The sequence below is a fragment of the Harpia harpyja genome, chromosome 5, assembly GCF_026419915.1.
Source record: "Harpia harpyja isolate bHarHar1 chromosome 5, bHarHar1 primary haplotype, whole genome shotgun sequence".
Taxonomy (NCBI): Eukaryota; Metazoa; Chordata; class Aves; order Accipitriformes; family Accipitridae; genus Harpia; species Harpia harpyja.
The window spans coordinates 56,780,454-56,802,812 of NC_068944.1; the positions used below are offsets into that span (position 1 = coordinate 56,780,454).

The window sequence follows — 22,359 nt, forward strand, 5'->3', positions numbered from 1 at the left end:
AAAGCACTGCTCCTGCCCTGTTACCACCATTTACAACTTTACAAACCAAATGAGCAGATGAAGCAATGAGCATTAACTGTAGATATACTTGTGTTTCCTCATATAAGCTTGAATACAGTATCCCAGAGTAGACAGGATTGATTATAATTTTCTAGGAAATCCAAGTATGTGGCACATTGGTGCCAAAAATATGACAGTAAGTTCCCCAAAACAGAAAAGACAGGAAAACAGATGCGCAAAAGCCAGCATCAAAAGGGACTAACAACAAACTTTGACTAGTAGAAGAAACAATCCAGAGAAAATTCACTATATATAGGGTTATGTAAAATATCACCTTTACTAAAAGGGAAAGAATGTTTCCAAAAGTACTTCCATTCCACTTTCATGACGCCTCACCAAATGGAAGAGCAGAACCCAAAAAAGGGGCCAACCCATAGACCACCCCTGCTTAGAGTATCTGGTGTTCAAAAGTGGAAACCAACACAGTAATTTCTAAGGTAATTTCTAATCCACTTAGAAAAGATCCTCTCCAGGCAGTAAAGATACTCTCTTAGTATCAGGCAGGCATTTCAGGTAAAACTTGGGCTCCTTTCTTCCCAAAGATGATAAGCAATCTGAAAAAGCTCCTAAATAGCTTCCAATTTTAGTTACAATGTTCACATTACATGAAGTTATAAAACCGAGATGAATCCTGTAAGAATAGTGCAAGGTCTTCCTAATTAAGAAAAAAAAATCCCAACTTTGGTACCATGTTCATCCTAGCATTCCACAAATCTCCTTCTTAATCAGCAATACCTTTCTAAACCTAACAAGAAGACATGGCACACCAGCACGGTTTTCCTCTGTCTGAATCCATGTCTTTAAACCCTTTCTTTTTACTTGCTTCACTTCAGTTTCTACACACAAACTGCTATGGACAACAGACTTCAGTTACTTGCAAACCCTGAGCATGACAAAGAATACAGATTAGAGGTCCAAACAGCCAAGTCTTAAGGTTATCAATAGCATTTAACTCTAAAGCCCTTGTCCTGAGGGAAAAAAAGGAAAAAAACCATATATGTCTGTTTGAGAAACAAGATAATTTATACTGATAGAAATAACTTTCAAGCACAAGAAGAAAGGAACACAGTGAAAGGACAGCAAGAAGGAAGTGAATGTGCTTAGAATTGCCTTTTGCTATCCAAGCCAAGCTGCCGGTGTGTAAGTTTCCCACAGGAATCCTGAGCAGTTTTCCATTAACATTTTTCCCCTTGGTAAGCATGAGTAATAATTACAGAATAGGAGAACCTAACTTTTAAGTTCATTGCACTGCCTATATGAAAAGCTGACGGCAAATAGAGCAGTGCTTTTGGAGATGGTTACTAGACTAGTCTATTAGCAACGTTTAAAGCTTCCTTACCTGAGCTTTGTGCCACAAAACCTGAGCACTACCAAAGAAATAGACATTTTTCAAATTGTAAAAAATCATCATAATCCTTTTTTACTTGTAAAAAAATAATGAAGTGATAGGGAAGAAATATGCACAGAAAGCTAAGACCTGCATACTCAGTGAATCTATTAGTAACACCAATCTCAAAAGAGTAGGTCTATCTGCAACAAGCATAGGTCAAAAGAGATCTAACGTTATTGAAAAGAGGCTGCTGTTAACATTTAAGGGGAGGGAGCAGAGAAGGATGTAAGCAATAAAGCTGAAAGTACTAAAGTCTCTACAGAAGGGGGGGGGAGTACCACCTATCTCACCCCCCCCAACCATCTCATACGCAACTGCTGTAATAGCACAACTATCAAGTACTGCCTAATAAGCTTAGAGATCCATGAGAACTTGGATTTGACGCAGACCACCACTGAGTGAAAAAGGAGTAGTTCCCCAGCACCACATCCCTGCTGGGCAGCTGCTGGTTTCACCCCCACTCCTCCCCCTTCCTTGTGCTGCCAGCAGCATTCACATGAACACCAGTCACAAAACTGAGCCAGCAGAAAAACAAGAGTAAAGCAGAAAGATGCGTTTGTATATTCTGTATGGAGAATATGTTTGCTCAAATAAAAACTCTAAATAATTTCACAAAAACATTTCCTGCAGCAGTCTAAGCCTTTCTACTTGCACAGTTGCACAGTATGGTAGTACCAACCCTCAAAACACATATTTAAGAGCAGGTTAATTTTAAAAATACAATTCAATAATTTCAACTGATGGTGCACTGGAGGAAGAGGTACAGGCAGAGATGACTTAATTCTTGCATTAAGGAAGGTCAACGCTTCCACTGAGACCTTTCTGTGGTAAAATGAATCTCTGATATTAATGCCTGGACAGGCTAAACTTTGAAAAATTCTCATTAAAGGCAATTGAACTATTTCAAAGGATGAAGTTAGAAGCAACATGTAATTTGCTCATGAACACATTTTTGGGGAAATGCACTAGCTTGCCACGCTTTTAGACAAAAAATTTAGTGATGATGGCTCCTGTGTTAAGACACACATTCTTTAAATATCCCTATCAAAATTCATCCAAAAACAGTTGTGAGGAAAACAAAAACTCAGTTTGTCCAAATCAAGTAGGGATTGCTTTGATTTTAAGTTTTGCAGCTACAATTTCTAGCCTCTCCAAACTGATCAGAAGAGAAGGGAACTGTGCTCACACTAAGCAACCGAAGATGCTCCAGGTCAGGACTACAGGAGCTCAGACTCCACAAGTGACACTTTTATTCATAACAAGGTATTACTTCTCTCAAAGTACATTTCTATTTCCAGAGAAGTTTATCTGAGGACCCATCCTCCCACCACATCTTGCTTTTTAAAACCAAGTTAGGTTCAAAAATGCAAGAGCTACAGTGAAACTCCACTTCAAAATACCAAGTATTTTATAGAAAAACTGGACTTCAGTACATTTTAAAGTAATTTTATCCTATTTAAACGAGTGCTTAAATCCACAAAAGCAAAATTCTTGTTTACAATTTGTGCTTTTACCTGATTTGTAAGAATAAAAAATTTCTGGTTTAAAGTAGGCAGGCTGTCCTGAGATTTTTTTTTTTTTAAACGACACTATAGACTTCTGTAATACATGTTCACCATGCTCAGCTCCCTGCAGCAGTCTGTCAGCAGCAGTCCTACCTTGCTAGTGATCCTGCAGGAATATTCATCCTTCAAGTATTTCCATCATGCCAGCAACAGTTCACAGACCAACAAACCGTAAGACATAAGCAGAACTTTCTTACTGCTACAACTTTAGAATAGTGCAATGAATGTATGCTCATCCTTCTCCCTGTGTTAGGAAACCAAGTTACAAAAATAAAGAAAAAAACCCCACACCTACATCTACACACAGTGAACATCTGCAAGACCTTCTCAAGCAGTCAAGTAACATAAAAAGCATAGTGCACTGTAAATAGAAATCTCATGTAGCAAGATTTACATATTTTTCCCCTCAAAAAGTTAAAAAGAAACAGTATTTACAGGCGTTAATATCTAATCTGACATTTTGCAGCTTTGGTCAAATAAAAATAAATGTGCTAGATGTACTGTTAAGTATTAGAACAATTTCTGCCATCTCAGAGATGAATTTCGGTAATGATATAAAGCAAGCTATTTTTCATTTTTCTTTGCAACTGTAGTCTAAATTTTTAAGTGTCAGCTAGGTCTTTAAAGAACACATAGTAAAAATCACTGAAGCTAAGCAACGCAAACACAGGATTTAACCACAGAGATGTAAAATAAAATGCTCCCATGCTGCACGTCTCCAGAAGGAAGAAAGTATTTCTGTACTCAGCAAGTAACACTACAGGGTCCCAGACACAACATTCAGAAGATTCTCTTGGATTTTTCTGAAGCTGCTCCTTTATAGCCTTAAAAAGTTATTTGTACACTTTAAAGTTAAAATATCAGGCAGGGGACCCACCACAAGAGCTTTCCTCACTTCAGCACCACATGGTGATGGTAAGTTGCAGAGGAGGAAAAGGAAAGGTACATATTAAAAAAAATAGCTTGGTATGATGAACAACTTTGAGTAGGGAAATTAAAAATAAAACCAATTTAGGCCTGGTAGATTTTTCTAAGTGATCAGGCCTCTTTAAGACAACTTAATATGTCAATGAAGTCCGTAAGCCAACAAACTTAGGAGACTTTCACACCAGAGCAGAAAGAAGTACACAAGAACTGATACCATGCTTTTCCAAGAGTAGGATAACGACAAGCAGATATCCAAGGTGGGGGCAGGGGGTGGAACCAAACAACTCAAGCACTGGAAAACAGTATTGAGTAACATACCTATCAACACTTAAAAAGTAAATACAACCTTCATCTCCATGCCTCAGCTGAGACCCTGAAGTGCTCTGAGCACAGCAAGCCAGACCTAAGGAGGCAGCTATGTGGCCAGTTAACAGGTTTTAGCCCTGCAGAGCTGCACAGCCTCCAGATCAAAGCCCTCTCACACCTGCCTATCCTGAATCACGAGGAAATGAACTCCTGTGCCTGTCTATTGGTGTCATGAAAACAGAGTCTCAGAAATGCAGAAAATGGACACCAATGAGAAGCTTAAGTGAGTATGTTATCTTTGTTTCCTGATCTGGATTTCCTGATTCCACAACATCCCAGGATGTCGTGGACACTGGATGCTGTCATTGATGTAAAGTCACATCCAGCTATCTTCCATGCCATAATACAGCATACAAAAGGATCCATCCCACCCCTGATTGTCATGACAGACATTAGAAAGCAGTTTCCAAAGGGACAGCCTTCCACAGTTCCTGTACCAAACACCTTTCTCCTAATGGAATAAATGAAGAAATAAAGGTGGAAAACCTCCTTTCCACCAATGAGTAGGAGGAAAGGGCCATGGGAGGGGAGGAGGGGAGAAGAAGGTTAAAGTGTGCTTTAAGTCATTCTGGGTAGGAAGGGGGGAGCATCCATTAAAAAAAAAAAAAAAAAAAGCTAAAGTACTACACAAAAGCAGGCAATAAGATTATCTGTAGAAAATACAAAGTGATGCACATAAAAAAAAAAATCCCAAGCGCAAGTACAAAATGACAGCCTCCAAGTAACCAATACTACTCAGCAGTAGGCTGGGACGACATGTTTAGACTATAATGCACAGATCACCGAAACAAATAAGATGACAAAGAAAGTCATTGCTCCACTCAGTCAGTAATCAGGCATACCATGGCTTTCACCATGTCCGCTCCCCATCCCAAGAAATATAAATTAGGACTATTCTGTCATTGCATACTAAACCAACACCTACTGCTCAGGAAATCCCCGAGCTGCAAATTCTTAGAACCTGGAAAAGCACCACTGTATGTTTGCCCTATTCTAACACTCTTCTCCTGTCATCTAGCACTGGTCACTGCCACAAACAGGAGGACAACAAGATGGACCTCTTGTCTGACTCTTAACAGCTATTCTTATGTTTCATGATATCAACCAACACGGATTTACAGAATATGGCTCCCAAACTTTATTTTCTATTTTGTAAGACTGTCAGTTTGGTTGATAATGGTAGTTCTGACCGTTTAATAGTCATCTCTGGAACAATGGTAACACACTGTGCTGAATCAGTAAGCTACAGTAGAAAGCTAATATGGCAAACATCAAACAAGTTTATCTCTTGCAAAGAGTTTTCTGCACCATCACTGAAAAGTCTTCAGGTAATACTATGATTGCAGAAAGTAAATTCCCTTACAGCAGACCATTATTATTTCATGATAAAACAACACTAATATAAATAACAACATATATCTAAAGTTAGGTATAAGCTAGCCCACAACAAGGTTAAAGCAGGACAAGAAAAATTAGCAAAGATAGGATAGTGGCAACGACATCAGGAGGTTAAAGACAGATACCCACCAACATCTAATACTCAGAATTAAACACACACTGCAGAGGCTGGTAAAATGACTTACCCATCTTCTTCACCCTACAGAAAGGGTAAGCATATATTTCAGTTCTAGTTTTTAAGAAAGCAAGGCAGATTTCATACCACTGTATAGGAGAATGACGGGAAAGCAGTGGATATCGCCCACCTAAAGTTTAGTAAGGCTTTTGACACTGCCTCCTTTAAGATTCTCACAGAGAAGCTCATGAAGTATGGATGCACAAGCAGACAGTGAGATGAACTGAAAACTGTCTGAACGGCTGGGCCCCAAGGGTAGTGATCAGCGGCACGAAGTCTAGTTGGAGGCCAGTAACTAGTGGTGTACCCCAGGCATCAATACCAGGTCCAGTCCTGTTCAACATCTTCATTAATGATCTGGATGAGAGGGCAGAGTGTACCCTCAGCAAGCTTGTTAATGACACCAAACTGGGAGGAGTGGGATGTCATGCTGCCATCCAGAGCACAGGAACCTCATGATGTTCAACAAGGGGAAGCCCAAAGTCCTGCACCTGGCAAGGAACAGCCCCATGCACCAGTATTTGCTGGGGATGGCCCAGCTGGAGAGCAGCTCTGCAGAAAAGGACCTGGGAGTCCTGATGGACACCACGTTGAACATGAGCCAGCATGCCTTGCGGCAAAGGCGGCGAATGGTATCCTGGGCTGCATTAGACAAAGTATTGCCAGCAGGCTGAGGGAGGCAATCCTTCCCTTTATTCAGCACTGATGAGGCCACATCTGGAGTTCTGTGTCCAGTTCTGGGCTCCCCACTTCAAGAGAGACATGGACATACTGGACAGAGTCTAGCAAAAGGCCACAAAGATGATTAAGGCACTGGAGCACCTCTCAAGTGAGGAAAGGCTGAGAGAGCTGGGAGTGTTCAGCCTGGGGAAGAGAAGGCTCTGGGGGGATCTTATCAACATATATAAACACATAAAGGGAGAGTGTAAAGAAGAGATCCAGTCTCTTTCCAGTGGTGCCCAGTGACAGGACTAGAGGTGACAGGCACACACTGAAACGCAGGAGGTTCTGTCTGAACATCAGGAAACACTTTTTTACTGTGAGGGTGACCGAGCACTGACACAGGTTGCCCAGGGAGGTTGTAGAGTCTCCATCCTTGGGAGTTACTCAAAAGCCATGTGAATACAGTACTGGGCAACCAGCTCTAGATGGCCCTGCTTGAGCACAGGAGTTGGACCATTTTACATCCAGGGGTCCTTTCCAACCTCAGCCATCCTGTGATTCTGTGGGCTTTTTGCTTTCAGGATACGATCTCTACATATTTGACTTGGAACCAGGGCAACAAAAGGACACCTTTTGCCATAGAAAAGCTAAGAGCTCACGTTTTGCTATAGAATCCCTGTAAAGGCAGTGGCTTAGGAAAAAAGTTACACTAAGGAGTCAGGTAAGTGTCTGAGAACTGTTATTTAGACATTGAGTAAAAATATTCATGGGTACTAACATATCCATATGGAAATACTCTGTTCTCTAGCAGGAACAGCAAGACCAGGGGACAACCACCTGTAGGACTTGAGAAATGCAGCATTAGGCTTGCCAGAACTAGATGTCTCTGGTTAACAATGAATTTCTAGGCTAGCTGACTGGTTCCTCCAGTTCAAAATCTACTTACACCCTTTCTTCAGATTTATCATTTAAGTGACACTGAAAACATCACCACAAGCAAACACCCAATCCTAAAATAGCTATGACACAGCATAGCACCTTTTCTGAAAAAAAGTTGTAATGAAAAGTCTGAATATAAGCAGAAAGAAATCACAAATGGTATGATCCTGACAGGACTAGCACAAAGCAGTTATAGCACACCTACATATGTTATTTAGCACAATATCCAGAGGATTTGGTAGTAAAGTAGATCTACAGCTACAGGGTGCCTAAATGCCTAGTGGTGTTTCTGTGGAAAAAAGAAAAATACACTACAGGAGAACGAGTCAGCCTCAATCTGATGTTATTCTATGACAGCAGACTTCCAAAAATATGGGTCACAGATTCAGGCAATACAAGACAGAAATCTGTTCTCTGGTATAGAATGCATCAAATCATCATTCTGTGTTCCCAGATTCTGTTCAACTACATAAAGTCCTTGTAGCTGCAACAAAATTCTGTTTAATGTTTATCAAAAGGATATTTCTTTAGCCAGAAGACCACTAAAAGCTAAACAATTGGATCAACCAACTCAGGTGCAAGTTCTGAATCTTAAGAACAATGAAATTTGTAAGCTATTTAGCTATCCATCATTTCAGTAAGTATATCTTTCCATTATAGTAAAATGCAGATAATGGGAATTTAGAACCCCGTGGCTGTCTTCAAGGATACCTGAAAAATACTCACATGAAATAACATAAGCCAGTATTACTATATTGAGCAACATATGAATGCTAACTACCAAAATGTAGCTAGGAAGCTGTACACTTGTTTGACTACGAGTGACACTTAAAAGACCACATTTAGACAAAGGGGAAAATATCCTATTTTTTACTGTCGAAGCATTGCTGTAGTGATTCCACTAAAAAAACCTGCCATCACAATAAAAATCCAGTCATTGTAAAAATCTTAAAACCTTTTTGTGTCTCATAGTGATAGATTGTTAAAGCTCCTTCAAGAGTTAGCTACGAGCCACCAGGGAGGCTGTGTATTTCCCAGCACACCAGCTTAAAGCCAGGAGAGCCAGGTTCTGGTCCCAGCTGAGGCTACTGTGGGAACCCAAATCATAACCTCTCCACCGTTTTCCCTTTCGTTCTTGCTCTAAGCTTTTGGAAGCCATGACCGCTATGTGCAAAGTTGGAAAATGGCCTTTGACTAGAGCACTTAAATGCTACAAAAATATTTTAAAAATTAAGAACGGTCACATTATTAAATACTTGTGCATCTCAGCTGAAGAAAAGCAACAGTATATTTTGTACAAGCAATTTTATTAAAAACAAAGCACAAACAAGACACTGAATTCTAATTGCTTGCAATAAAGTCCAGCATGCTTATTCACATGCTGAATTAGTTTCAGCAATAGGGAAAGATCATTTAGCATGTCCAGTCCTTTACTTGCCAATTCCTCCAATTCCAGGGCTTGAAGTCTTCAACAAAAACTCTGATATCACAGTATTACCTGCATATCACTTTTTCAAACTTGTTAAAAACTGCCTTTTAAATACCACGGACTCCCCTCTTCACACTGCACTGTCTTCTACTAAACATATATCTTTCAAAACCTTCTTCTCAGACACTGCATCTTTGATTTAGATAGGAATGGAATGAGGCCTGGCACAGGCAGTGGAGAGCAAACACTATGCCAGAAAAACAAGCAGCCAAATCGCTTTGTCAGATGCACACTGCAGGCAAAATAACTCAAAAGAAACCCCAGCTTTTGAGGTGCACAGCTCACCACAATACTTTTTTTGCATTGCCGAAAAACAGATTTTGATTTTCTCTTTTCCAGCTGTCTGTACTGCAGCCACAAAAGTCCAAGTGCTTCCCCTCAGCATAACTAGTATCTTGGTTCCTCTACAAGAACTCATGAAGCAGCACGTTGCTTACCTCCTGCTTCACATTTTGCCTACAGCCATACTATTTCAGGTAACAATCTTGCCAGATACAGATTCTGCACCACAAGAGAAAGCAAGCTTTGGCCATTCCAGCATACAGCCTGTTATCCCCTCACGCCCTCCCATCAAGAGCAGGGCAATCCTAGCCAGATTACATTCTGCCTACCCAATCTGCCCCACAATGACAAGATGCTATGATTTGTATCATTGGAATGTTTTATTAAGTACCTTTAAATCCTTGCTCTAGAGACAGATACATTTTGCCAAAGTCAGCAAACTGCATAAATAATGGTTTTAAAAAAAAAAAGAAAAAGGAAAAAGGAAAAAGGAAAAAGAGAGAGAAGGAAAACTGCTGTTACTAATGTACTAAGTGTGGTCAAAGCTGAAGAAAAGGGTTTCAACAACCTAAGAAAGAGATCTTCATTAAAGGTCAGACAACAATAACTCAGTTATATTAAAAAGAAAAACAATATAAAATGGATTAAAAGCCATAAATCCTCTTTAGAAAAACACTTCTTGATATTTACTAGAAAGAGAAAAAAAAAATGCAGCTCTGATCATTTTCAGGCTGGATAGAGAACAGCAAAACTTCACACCATAAATGGAAGAATAAACACTGAGACACACATTTAAGAAAATTAATTTTGCAAGATGAATGAGAAATTAAAATACCACACTTACTGAAGGAAGTCACAAACCCCAGTGACTTCAAATGACAACAGAGTAAGGCCTACAGCTCTCATTCAACTGCATTCACAGGAGTAGTATTTATTTTCCAGTTAAGTTTTTGGTAAAAAATGCTGTAGCGCAAACATTTGTCCATATTAACTTAATGCCAGACTCCACACTGGAAACTATATGGTGAAATTGTAATTTTTAGTAGAATCCAGAGATCCCAATCAAGCTCTATCTCATTGTGTCAGAGCTACCTATGTATATAAAAAGACAATCTATCCCAAAGGTGAAAAAGGTGAGAGTTTGAGGAAACCTAATGGAGAATAGAGAATGAAGCATAATGAAAGACTGTAAGCAAATTTTAAAAATGCTGTTTTAACACAGGCTTGGCTTAAACTAGTCAACTACTACTTCTACACAGCGTTAAAAAAAAAAAAAAGACAAAAATTAGCATCCAGCTTAACTAGATATGATGGCAAACATGCTGCAGAAAGCAATACCACCAAGCCTTCTGTACAGAGCACAGAGTTTCTTTCTGGGCTATGTTCTAATGAACAGGCAAACTACAGCTGCATGGGTATAATCACACTAGATTACTCAAGATATTCCCAGCTGCCCACACTATTGATTACTTTGAGTAAAAAGCAAAAAACCCAAACAAACAAAAAACACACCCTCTTTGAATGTGTTGGGTTTTTTTTTTTCCCAAAGACAAATTTCATAACATTACTGAAGTCTCCAGTAGCCTTTGTGCTTTCATCTGTTGAGTTACACTACCATTGTCACAAATTAAACTGGCAGACCTCACAACTGGCAATAAAACAGCAATGATAGTGAGAAGTTCCAACACAGTTAATGTCCAAAATAGTACTAATCATGTGAATGTTTTCAAAGTTTTTTTTATTCTGCATTCTTTAATAAAACACCATAATGTAAAATTAAATCAGAAACATAAGGGGCCAAAGCTATTTTGGGGCATCTTTTCTGATAAAAGGTAGTAACCAGTTTAATCAAGAAAAGCTGTCCAAAACAAAATTACAGATAATACACATTTCATCTCCATTGTGGATGTAAACAATTTGAGAAATCGCTAAGAGACATCTTACAGCATAACACCAACAGACTTGGGATTACAAAAACTAGCCAATGAGACAAACAGTAAGATGCTATGTTAAAGATCATTTTTAGAACTGCAACAAAACAATCATGCTGATGTGTTACAAAAGGGTGGCAAATGAATATTCAAAACTTTTCTGTACCAACGTGGATTGGTACTGTACAACACACTGCACTTCAAAGCAGAGTAGCTAAGGTTTGCTGAAAGACAGGATGAAGCATATTTACTATGAGAAATTCCCCTGACAAATGCTGGCAGCAGCAGTGAGACTTGTGAGAGGAAGACAAAATTTTCAAAGATAGCAAATTCAGTAGTTACATCACTCCTCAGTTGGAACAAAACTGGCAGCTCTACACAAATGTAGATGACCAGTGCACCCACCTTACACCTTTCTACTCAGTTTTACAGTATGTTTGAAGTGTTTAGAATAGGCAAACCTCATGCCTTTGTATCAGTGAGGTGGTACATGTTCTCCCTCAAATGTAACAAAAAGCTCTTTAAATTGAAACAAAACAGTTAATTTTCCTTAGAGGGGAAGGGTAAGAGAAAAGGAAGCAGTGTTGGTTGACTGCTTCGTTTAGGCACAGAAAGACTTTAAAAAGTAGAGCACAGTTTATTGTCAAAACAGTTCTATGCCAGAAAGGGAAAAGAATTAAGATCTGAAACCTGGATAATTATAGCTGTAGTGGACTAACTAGTGCTGTGACCATCCTCATTTAAACTGACAGGCTTACAGTTTTGGACAAAACACATGTGCACTTCGAAAATTACATTTGCACACTTATTTCAATATTTTTTCTTCTCATTGTTCCTCCGAATTTAAAATCCTGTAGCCACTACAACTAGGCCTTGTCCCCATGTTTTCTCTGGGGCTTATACATATGCCAACTACTGCAGTCTTCTGTGTGAAGTTGTTACCAAGAGCCAAATCCTTAGTGGACTTCACTGGACTCAAGCTTAAAAAAAAAAATAAAAAAAAAAGTTTGTGCAACTGAAAAGCACAAGTAGTTTTTGTATATGGTTTTCTTCTGTGTGTCTGTTGAGTTGATGCAGAGAAAGACAAAACAGCAGCTTTTACAGGGAGCATCTTGCAAATTTAACTACCTAGATTGCTGTTAGTGTAATCACTACAATAAAAGCTACCTTGAAACCCCTTCTCCTTCTTTATGTAATTTTCAAATACATACTACCATCTATTTCATTTAAGTCATGAACAGTTAACCATGCCGTAACTGTAAAAAGGCAGCTACAACACACTGCAGAGCTTGCCATGCTTAGGTACATCCCTGGTTGTTTTTCTCAAGTGTTAAGTAATTTTTCACCTAAATGTAATTGCGTACTGAACAGTTATCTACTTAAACTTTAGGCAGCTTGAGAAAAAAGTGTCATACCCTTTACGTCTATTTTATGGTTTAATTACAAATTTTTTTACAAACATCTTTTTACAAAAGTATCCTACATGGCAAGTAGAACATTTCATAAATAAATACTATACCAAAATTACCTTAAAAGTATGCCATTGATTATAGATTTTAACTTTTACCAAAAATTAGCACATAAATGTTGTTGACTGATACCTTACTGTTCTTAGAATTAAAAAAAGTTGTTCTTGACAGCCCTGACTTGCATTGCCAACCTTAAAATACGGCTACTAATATCTTACTCCATTAATCTTACTTTATAATTGGTCTAACAACAAATATGCTCAAACCTCATAGATAATTTGACAACACAACATTTGTGCCCCAATTACTGTTTTACTAAATTCCTTGTGACGGGTCACAACTACTCTCAGCCTCGATCACATTCACAGTACAGTTTCACATTACAGTAGCCAAAATAAACTTGCTGCTTTCAAAATGGAACCTGCTTCCTCTTCCCCATTCTTCACTCCAATTCTCCTTCCTGCAGCACTTTTAAAAATCCCCCCTTTTTTATCCATCTACTCTGATGCTCACCCAACCACGAGATAAACCAGTTCAACTTCCTAATCCACAAAACTGTGTTTATTTCACTTTACCAGGGTTAGCTTTATATCATTGTAGCAAATTAAGACAGTTTATTGTGGGATCAGACACTTAAAGTTAGTGCAAGGTAAGAAGCAGGGAAAACAAACCTCTCCCCTTCAGAAGAGAGCAATTACTTTGACTCATAACATCCCAGGAAAGTTTCAGCAAGAACATTCACAGACAATAACATACATACTCCCTAAAAAGCAGTGTCTGGGGCATAGCAAGCAATTGTAACCAGAAGAGGACCCTGGCAGAGCAAAGTCCAAAAAGGCCTAGACTATTGGCCTGTGTGTAAGCAACCTTTCACATTCAACCAGATATGAAATAATGCTTATGGGTAAGTTCTGATGCCTAACTTCCCAAATTATCATCCTTAAATAGCAATACTGAAATAAGATCAAATCTTAATGCACTGCTTCTCAATGTATGAATCCTATATGGTCTGTACAACCCCAGTAGGTGGTGCAAACCTTTTGATGCAGCTAAACATTTTATTTTTAAAAAAGCATTTCCAACTACAAGTCTGATGATAATAATAATACTAATAATAATGCCATGATAATCACACCACTCCCTCACTCTCTTCTAAAAGAAGCCAATTTAAATTTTGTTATGCTTTCATGAAATTAATCCTAAAAACAAAGTCAACGCTTCTCCCGTTACTGAAGTCTCATCAAGCAACTGTAACTCAGGGAATTGAAGTACTACATCAGCAATGGCTTCCCTGTAATTAAACCATCTACTCCTGTTTGAGGCAGGCTAACTTCACTTTTGCTAAAGTAGATTAGGAAATGGTTTAAAGCACACCAAAATAAATCACTTGAGCTAAAAGAAGTACTGTATTATCTGCACACAACTTGCAGGTTTTCTATTTAAGAACAAGTCAGTCAATCCCCAGCTTTGAGCTGCAATGCAGATTACATGCAAGTAACAGCAGGGAAGTTCATGCTCGGGCTGCCTTCCTCTCCACAAGAGGACAGGTACTCTCCCAGCACCCCTGTGGACACAGAAGAGGGAGTTCGGGGCTAAACAAACTCTTGCATTACCAGGAGCACTCTCTCCCCCTCCACCAATGGCTCCTGCAGACAAGCGGGGCCAGGACACCAGCTCCACATCCCTACTGGCATCCTGAGCAGAATCATACCACACCCTACACCAGCTCCTTCCAGCAACATCTGCTTGGGATTTTTAACAGATTTGCTCATCAGCGAATGCAAGGGGAGGGGGGTGTAACAAAATCTGCCAGAGCAGCAGCCCACATATCCACTGATCACTTGCCTGTTACCTTGAAATGATGTTTTCACGTATATAAGCTATGAGATAACACAGGCACAGACTAAAAGGGTATGTTCTTGCTAGGTACTTTTTCCATGGAAATTGATTATCAGAGGGTGTAAACAATGTGGGAAATGTAAAGTACACTAGTTAATTTTTCAGTTCAGGCATGGCCTCAAGTAAGTAGTATTTGAGTAATAGAGAAAGCCATTGAATATATTATTAAGGAAAAACAAACTCATGTAAGAGCAAGATAATCCTTTCTTCCCCCAAAGCTGACTGTACATAAATACTCACTGAAGCTTTGAACGAACCTTTCTCAGTCACATTACTTGTTTCAAAGACCTTACTGTGAGAAAACTTACTACATACCACTTCTTAACACTCATCTGAAATTCAGAATACCCTCAATTTAACCAAATTAATTACATCTCATCTTCAAGAGGAGAGAAAAAAAGCACATCAACATTGTGCCGATGACCGCTTCAAAAATTACATCTTACCCTATGCTAGGACTTAAATGGCTCAGCTGACAAGAATTTTCTTAGTATAAGGTAAAAACAAAGGCAAAGCCTTGAGATGAATCCTGTTCCTGAAGGTTAGTTCACGTACGGAAAGCCATTCACGGAAGGTGAAAGACTCCCCTTTTCATTCTACAGAGTAGCAAGTTAAACTGCTCCTGTGACTTTTCATAATAGCCAAGAAATGGTTATTTGTCATGGTTACACCCACTTCCTAACCCAACATAAAATTAAGAAATACACTAAGAAGAATTTACTAAGATTGACTTATCTATGAAATTGTGTGTCAAACTTCCTTCACAAAGCACAAAGTCTCCAACCCTGAGACATACATGAAAGAGGTAGATATCAACAAAATACATCTAACACCCACTGCAACAGAAGCTGGGCATCTCTTTTCAAAGACTAAAGCCATTAATTATTTCTACCCCAAATACTTCATGGAGTTGTTTCTAAAACTGCAGGCCATACGTAATTTTTCTCCCGTTAAACTTTTCATATTCAGTTTGCAGAGAACAAATTGCTTCAGGGAAAAGTTCCAGGTTACCTATCTTCTTACTAAACTTACCAGAAAAAGCTTAACTACCTCAGTTCATCCTAAACAGAAGTTCAGCCTACTATCCATTTCAAAAAATGAATCCCAATACAACTGCAAAACTAAATATAAACTTGTCCTCTATGAGCTCTCTTCAGTACAACTAGCTTCCAGACATGTGAGTGAATACCATGAACAAGCCAACACGGCTTCAACTTATTTGAGACTGGTCTAATAACTACCATCAAGGTAGTATTATCAAAAACACTAGTTAAGAAGTACTTTCAGATGATGAGTAAGTGTGCTCGGGAGTCTTCCCAATTATTTGTGGTTCTACAGTTACTTTTTCCTTTTTTCTTCGAAGCGTTCTACCATTCTCCGAGTTGCTGCATGAATAAGAGGGATAACAAATTACACAGAAAATCTAATAAAAACTGTAAAACAGATTACCACAAACTGTGCCAAACCAAACTGAAGAAAACTACTTCTTCACACCTTGGAGACTGCTTAAGAGCACAGCAATACTTCAGCAGAAGGATGCTTTCCAAACACACTTCACCCCCTTCACACATCTATGCTGATTATTAAGCATAACTTATCAAATACTTTATTATAAAAATTCAAAACTGTCATGTATCCTGAACACACAAGGATTGCACCAATAAATCCCTTGTGTTTTAAAATGTGATTATTCCTTAGATGCAGAACATGGATCCATTACTGAAAGCAATACAATTGATCATGTTCTACATACACCACAAATAAAAGCATACAATGCAGAATTAGGGTCCCAAAATCAGATTTTGAGAAGCAATTATCATTCAGAATGCAGACAGAAAAAAAAACCTAACTTGGGCTACTGACCTCTGTCTGCAGCACAGACTCAAAAAAAGCCTATAAAGTGTGAGAGGGGAAAGAAACATCATAGAGATATGAGATGTTTCAAGATCTTAACTTCTATGAGCATGTACATGAGAATTTGTTAACCTGTCTGGATCCTGATCTATATTGACAGAACAGTAATAAGCAGCAGTGTTACTGATAAAATTGAACTGGCATTTCCAGCACATATGTGTGTGCCTCAACACTATTTATGAATCATTCTGATTTCACTGCATTACAAGTTCTGATACACAGCTACCACACTTCTAGTAAAATTATATTTATGAAGTGGAAATTTATGACTTGCAGCTCAGCTCAAGGAGCCACTTGATTTTTCAGAATAAGTCACTACTTAATAGTGTTTCTGCAGCTTTCTCTGTATATTAATTATCACACATTATAAAGCTTCCTGTATCAAATCGAAGTTCTAAGAGCTGCTGCTGTGGCAAGAAGGGGAGGGGAAGAAATTAAAAAAAAATTAGGAAGCATTACGAAGACTGAAGGGGCATCATATTTAACATCAGTAAGTCAACAAAACAGGTGACATTAAAGAAAAAAACAGATGAGCTCTCACTCTCAGCAAAGCGTGATAATTACATGCTAAATGTTTTCCAAGGACCTATCAACATTAAAAAAAAAAAAAAAAGAAAAAGAAAAACCACTAGGGTCCTTTCAAGTTCAAAGTCCTAGATCTTACCCTAAATCAAAACAGTGTAATGAAGAAATGGAAGAAGTCCTAGTACAGCATCACCTCTCAGTTTGTCACTCTAAAGGAAGATGATGTATGTTAAATTTCAATGTATTACTGTGGAGAGAGCCAAACAATCCCTTAGGAATGGGTAGGCCTCCTAGGAAGCAGGAAACTGTAAAACGTATTATCAGGTTAAGGGGAAAAAAAGACACTCCACACTAACACACGTCAGGTTTCGGACCTATTTTATCAATAGAAGTTTCTTTTCCCTGTTTAAGGGCATGGATGATGTAGCTCAGCAGAAATTTTATCTTTACAATGACCTATTTCCCTCAAACCTCATCTGAGTTTTAATAGAGGCATCTCGGCAAAGATTGGTCTAGGAAAAGTGGTCTAACTACAAACAATAGTGGAAGTGAGCTGGACCCTGACCTATTCTGAAACCTGGTAAGATCAAAGCCGGAAGAATATAACCAAGAGCCCATATTTTCTAAGATTTATAAATATTTAAATACTATTTATAAAAATTAAATAACATTTATCTCTAGCGTAAAAAATATGTAGGTTTCTACCCAGTGATGATTAAAGACCTCGATTTATTCATGCATAAATTTATAAGAAATTAAAGATGAATAGTTGCACGTTTCTTAAGAATTTCTGTATCAATGAGCACAAGTAAAATTTACGAGCTATAACACATACTATCAGTAATTGCTACAGAAGAAATATTTGACACAGAGTGCTGTCAAATACACATCAAGCAGTGAAGAAAAGTCGGTTCACGGATTTATTTTCTCCCAAGCATTCTAGTTTCTCCCCAGCCTGTGATTTCATTTCCCTCCCCCAATCCAACATAAAGTTAGCTACGAGGTTTCCAAGCAGGCTGCGCTTCTGTTCTAGCTGTCATTCCCACCCCAGCCAAGCCGCACACAGTCAGTAATCTGGAGATGGGGGCCTCCTTTCTTATTTAAAAAAAACAAACGTATGTGTGAAGAAGGCAGAGCACACTGGCGGTACGTGCGCGTGTAACATCCCTGGTGTACGTCTTCTTTATCCTCGCTCCCGTCATTCTCTCACACATACACACACCGCGATCCCCCATCCGCATTGTCTGCCTCGCTCAGTCTCTGATTAATACACGGACACGTTTCTCGCTCCTCCTCGTCCTCGGCCAGAGATCCTGGGGAGCCCGCTTCCTCGGGCAGGCGCCGGGACTCCCCTGGCAGGCCGGAGTCCCCGCCGGGGCTGCCACGGGGCGGCGGGCCCGCGGCGAAGGTCACGGCCCCCCCCCCCCCCGCTCCCTTGGCTGGCAAAGTTTACGGCGGCGGCCGCCCGGAGAGGCCCGCGAGGCCCCTCGCCGCCAACCCCGGCGAGAGGAAAACGCCGGGGCCCTGCGGCCCCGCGCTGCGGCTGCAGGACGGCGCGGCACGGCACGGCACGGGGCGGGGGGGGGGGGGGGGGGATCGGGACGGGTCGGGACGTCCCCCGCGGCCGGCGCTGCCCGCTCCCCCGGGGCGCCCCCGCCGCACCGCACTCCGGCCGGCCGCCACCGGCCCCTCCCCTCACCCACAGGGGGCCGAGCCCCGCCAGGCCGGCCCCTCCCCTCCGCCCCCCGCCGCCGCACGGCCTGCCCCTCACCGGTCATTGAGCTGGTCCTCGGTGCCCGGCAGCGGGTGCACCACGAAGTGGATCGAGGTCATGTTGCGCGCCGCCGCCGCTGCCCCCCCCCCCCCCGGCGGAGGGAGGCGGGCGGGCGGGGGCCGGGCACACAATGGGGGCGGGGGGGGCGGCGGGGGAGGGGGCGCTCGGCCTCCGCCTCTCCCCCGGGGCCGCTCGCGGCCGCCGGCGCAGTCCTCGGCTCACCCGCCGCGGCGCGGAGCGCGAGGAAGAAGGAGCCCGCCGCAACGGCGCCGGGAGGAGGCTCAGCCCGCACCGCACTCACACACGCGCCGCCATCTTAACTTCCAGCGGGCCCTTCTCCCTCCCTCCGTGCGCCGCGCCGGGGAGGGCGGGGCGGCGGCGCGCGGCCGCGGTGTAAGCCTCGCGCTGACTGGCGCGCGCGCCGCCGCGCGGCGCCCCTTCACTAAGCGCGCCGCCGATTGGTCGGGGAGGCCTCGCGGAGCGCGGTGACGTCATGCGTGAGAGACGTATGGCACCACGTGCCCCGGCGAGCGGCTCCCCGGCGGGCGGGGCCGGGGTGGCGCGCGCGGCTCCCTGAGGCGCCGGACGGGGCCCCTCCCCCACCCCCGGCGGCCGGGCCTCCCTCGGTGTGAGCGGGAGCCGGAGCGGAGCCGGGCGGGGCGGGGCGGGGCTGGGCTGGCGGCGGTGCCGCTGCTGCCGCTGCCGCCGCTGCTGCCGCCGCTTCCCGGCGGCCGGGCTGGCTCCGAGGCGGCTGACCCGGCCGCGGTGCCGGCAGTGCTCTCCGGGCACAGGCCGCAGCGCCCCGACCCGTTCCGCCGGCCTTCCCCGCCCCGCCGCGCCGCGGCCTTGTAGCGCGTTGAACGCCTTCCCGGGGCTCGCCGGGGCTGCGCGGGTCGAGCCGTTCCCCGTGAGTGGCACGTGCCTCGGCTCGCTGACCCCCGCCGGGTCCCCTGCTGTCGGCGCGGTGGGGGGGGGGCGGGACTGTGACCGGCCTTTCGGCCGGGGCCGGTGCGGCCCGCCGGAGCGGTGTGGGCGACGGAGGTAGGGGAGTGGGTGTGTGAGGCCGTGCCTGTGTCCGGGGGGGTCCGCGGTGGGGGGGTGCGACAGGCCTCTCCCCCGGTGCACGGGTGGCGGCAGGTGTGTGCAAACGCACTGCCCTTCATCACCTGCTCGCCAGAGCCGGCTGCTTGCTCTGTAATTCCTAGTTGCAAGTAACGCAGTCAGCCCTCCCTCCGACAGCCAGAATTACCCACCCTTTTTCAGGGAGGTTGGTGGTATATCAGAATAAAAAGTTCTCTCCCAAGCCGATGAAGCGCTCGATGCCACTCTGACTGCGCACCCTCCCTCTAGAAGGGGTTTGACTGTACTGTTCCAAGAGAGCATACCTTGCAAATGGAGCTGTTTTTAACAAATTAACATCTCAATTGGCTGAAAGTTGAGTAACAAAGTCAATAAAACAGCCATTTGTTTCTATAGAAACTAACACCTTGGCTGGGATCGTACCAAGCTTTGATTTTTTTTTTTTTTTTCTTTACTGGAATTTGCTGCTTTTGCAGCCTGCTCTCACTTATTTTCAGGAAATCGGAAATTTAGAAAACCAACTTGGAATTTTTTAGCATGTGAGGAATGCTGGCAATCACATGATAATGGTACAAAAAAATTCTAGAACCTAATTCAGTGAGTTATAATTAATTTTCAAGGACATGTAATTATAAACCCTGAGAATCTTCAGTTTGTTTCTCCACTATCAAATCTAAGGAATTTTGCAACTTCGCATCTTCCATTCCCCTTTCTTCCCTGGCTCTTTCTCCAGTGCAGCTGAAAGGAGCTAATCCAAGAATCAGCTGATGTAGCTGCTTGCAGCCCAAAGATTTGGGGAGTTTGTGAAGTTTTTTTTCAATACAACTGTCATTAACATGAGGAAATGTGGTTAAGAGAAGAAATACTCAGTTGATGTGTTCCAGGTTTCATATTCTCAGGCACTGTTTCCCCATATATTCTGTTCTCAAGTGACAGTGATACTCAAATGGGTTCAAGAATGCAAATAGGTAATTTAGCTTATCCTAGAAGGAAAATCCTAACAGGTTTCTGGAAATACACGAGGCATGGAACAGGACTCATTCTGTTTGGTAGTGAGACAGTGCAGTAGCTGTGATTTTAAAAATTGGTAGATCCATGATTTACTTTTTTTTTCCTGTTAGGACAGAGCTAAGAGGTTTTGGATTGTTCTGCATTTGATTGTACCAAAGTTTGTTAGTTTTGTACTGCTTTTTCTTTCTTTTTCTTTTTTCTTTGAACATCAGTCTTTATGCTTTCCCTGAAAATACTTATGTTGTTTATTGCAGTGAGAGATTCTTCTAAGCTGTCTTGACCTCGGTCATTTTATCAGAATCACTTGCATGTTTTGACAGTCACCTGAAAAACCTTGCATCTCAATTAGATTATTTTTTTTTCCAGACAAAAAAGGAGTATTTGCCTTTGACAATCATTCCTCTTTTCCATTGAACTGTAGGAAGATGGGCCACAGTGAACTCCTGCAGTAAGTCTTGTTGCATCCTTGGGAATGCTTTCAAGAATTTTTGGTAGGGTTTGGGAAGCTCCAGATATGTGTGCTTGCTCTGGGGATCAAGATCTAGTTCTCCAAAGCGTTTACATTTCCAAATAACGTGACTTGTTCAGTGGAGTTCTCTTAGGGACTAGGCATAAGGAGGAGCTTTCCATTACTCCCTTCCTTCCACCCTTCACACACGAGCTTTAAAAGTTAATGGGTTATGGAAACCTATTAGATAAAAGACAGGAAAAGAGCTGGAAAAGCCCAAAGGGGGCACATGTCTGTTAGAGCTAGGCAGTCTTCTGCTGGCATTTCCAAGTAATCCTTTTCTGTAGCTTTATTTACATTATGACTGAACCCCGGTTTTAGCCATTGCCTATGGCTGTGCCAATGCAAACGCTCAGCTTAAGCAAAAACGGAAAAAAAAAATAAAATTGATTCCACGGGAAATTGCGCTTGGAACCAGAATAAACTTGAGTAATGCAAACGCCAGCTTTTGTTCACATAAGAGTTTATACTGCTGGCTAAAATGGCAACTAATCCTAAGTGTAGATGAGAGGACACAAAACCAACTGTTCAGCTGATGATGTTGTTATTCTGACAGGAGTTTGTAACATGGTGGAAGTTCCAGCGCACTGTCGGAAGCACCCATGCTTCTCTAACAAGGATGCAAGGCTGCATCTTACTGGTTGTTTTTTGGAGTACCAGTAAGTGGTAATGCATTGAATGCCTGTCTTGTCCATTGATGCATTTCTTAGAAGATATTCACACAGGTAACAGAGTTTGATGGTCCTTTAATTATCTGAAATGACTCCGAATAGAATTGCTTTCTGGTAGTAGAACTGTTTATTCTTACAACTTTTGTTTTTTAAGAACTTCAAAATAAAAGACTTTTCCTAAGTCCTCTGGATTGTCTAAGTCTGTTGGATGACAACATCCGATACTGAAATGGTATTTAAAAGTTCATATTTACCAAGTCATGAAAAAAATCAAGAACCAAACTAGATTTTCTTACTTTACAAAATGTATCTTTAAGACAGGA

General features: G+C 41.8%; 1 protein-coding gene across 14 annotated transcripts in view; it reads right to left on the reverse strand.

Annotated features, from left to right (window-relative positions):
• Positions 1-19,108, reverse strand: part of UBR5 (ubiquitin protein ligase E3 component n-recognin 5) — a 95,505-nt gene extending 76,397 nt beyond the window's left edge. For 11 of the 14 annotated variants that reach the window (XM_052788693.1, XM_052788694.1, XM_052788692.1 and 8 more), the window contains exon 1: positions 18,764-19,107. In XM_052788693.1, the coding sequence (XP_052644653.1) occupies positions 18,764-18,825 (62 nt within the window). In that variant the 5' untranslated portion in view covers positions 18,826-19,107. Of the gene's footprint in view, positions 1-18,763 lie in introns of all 14 variants that reach the window. The other 3 variants (XM_052788690.1, XM_052788680.1, XM_052788685.1) reach the window with 1 other exon arrangement.
• Positions 19,109-22,359: the final 3,251 nt, after the last annotated feature.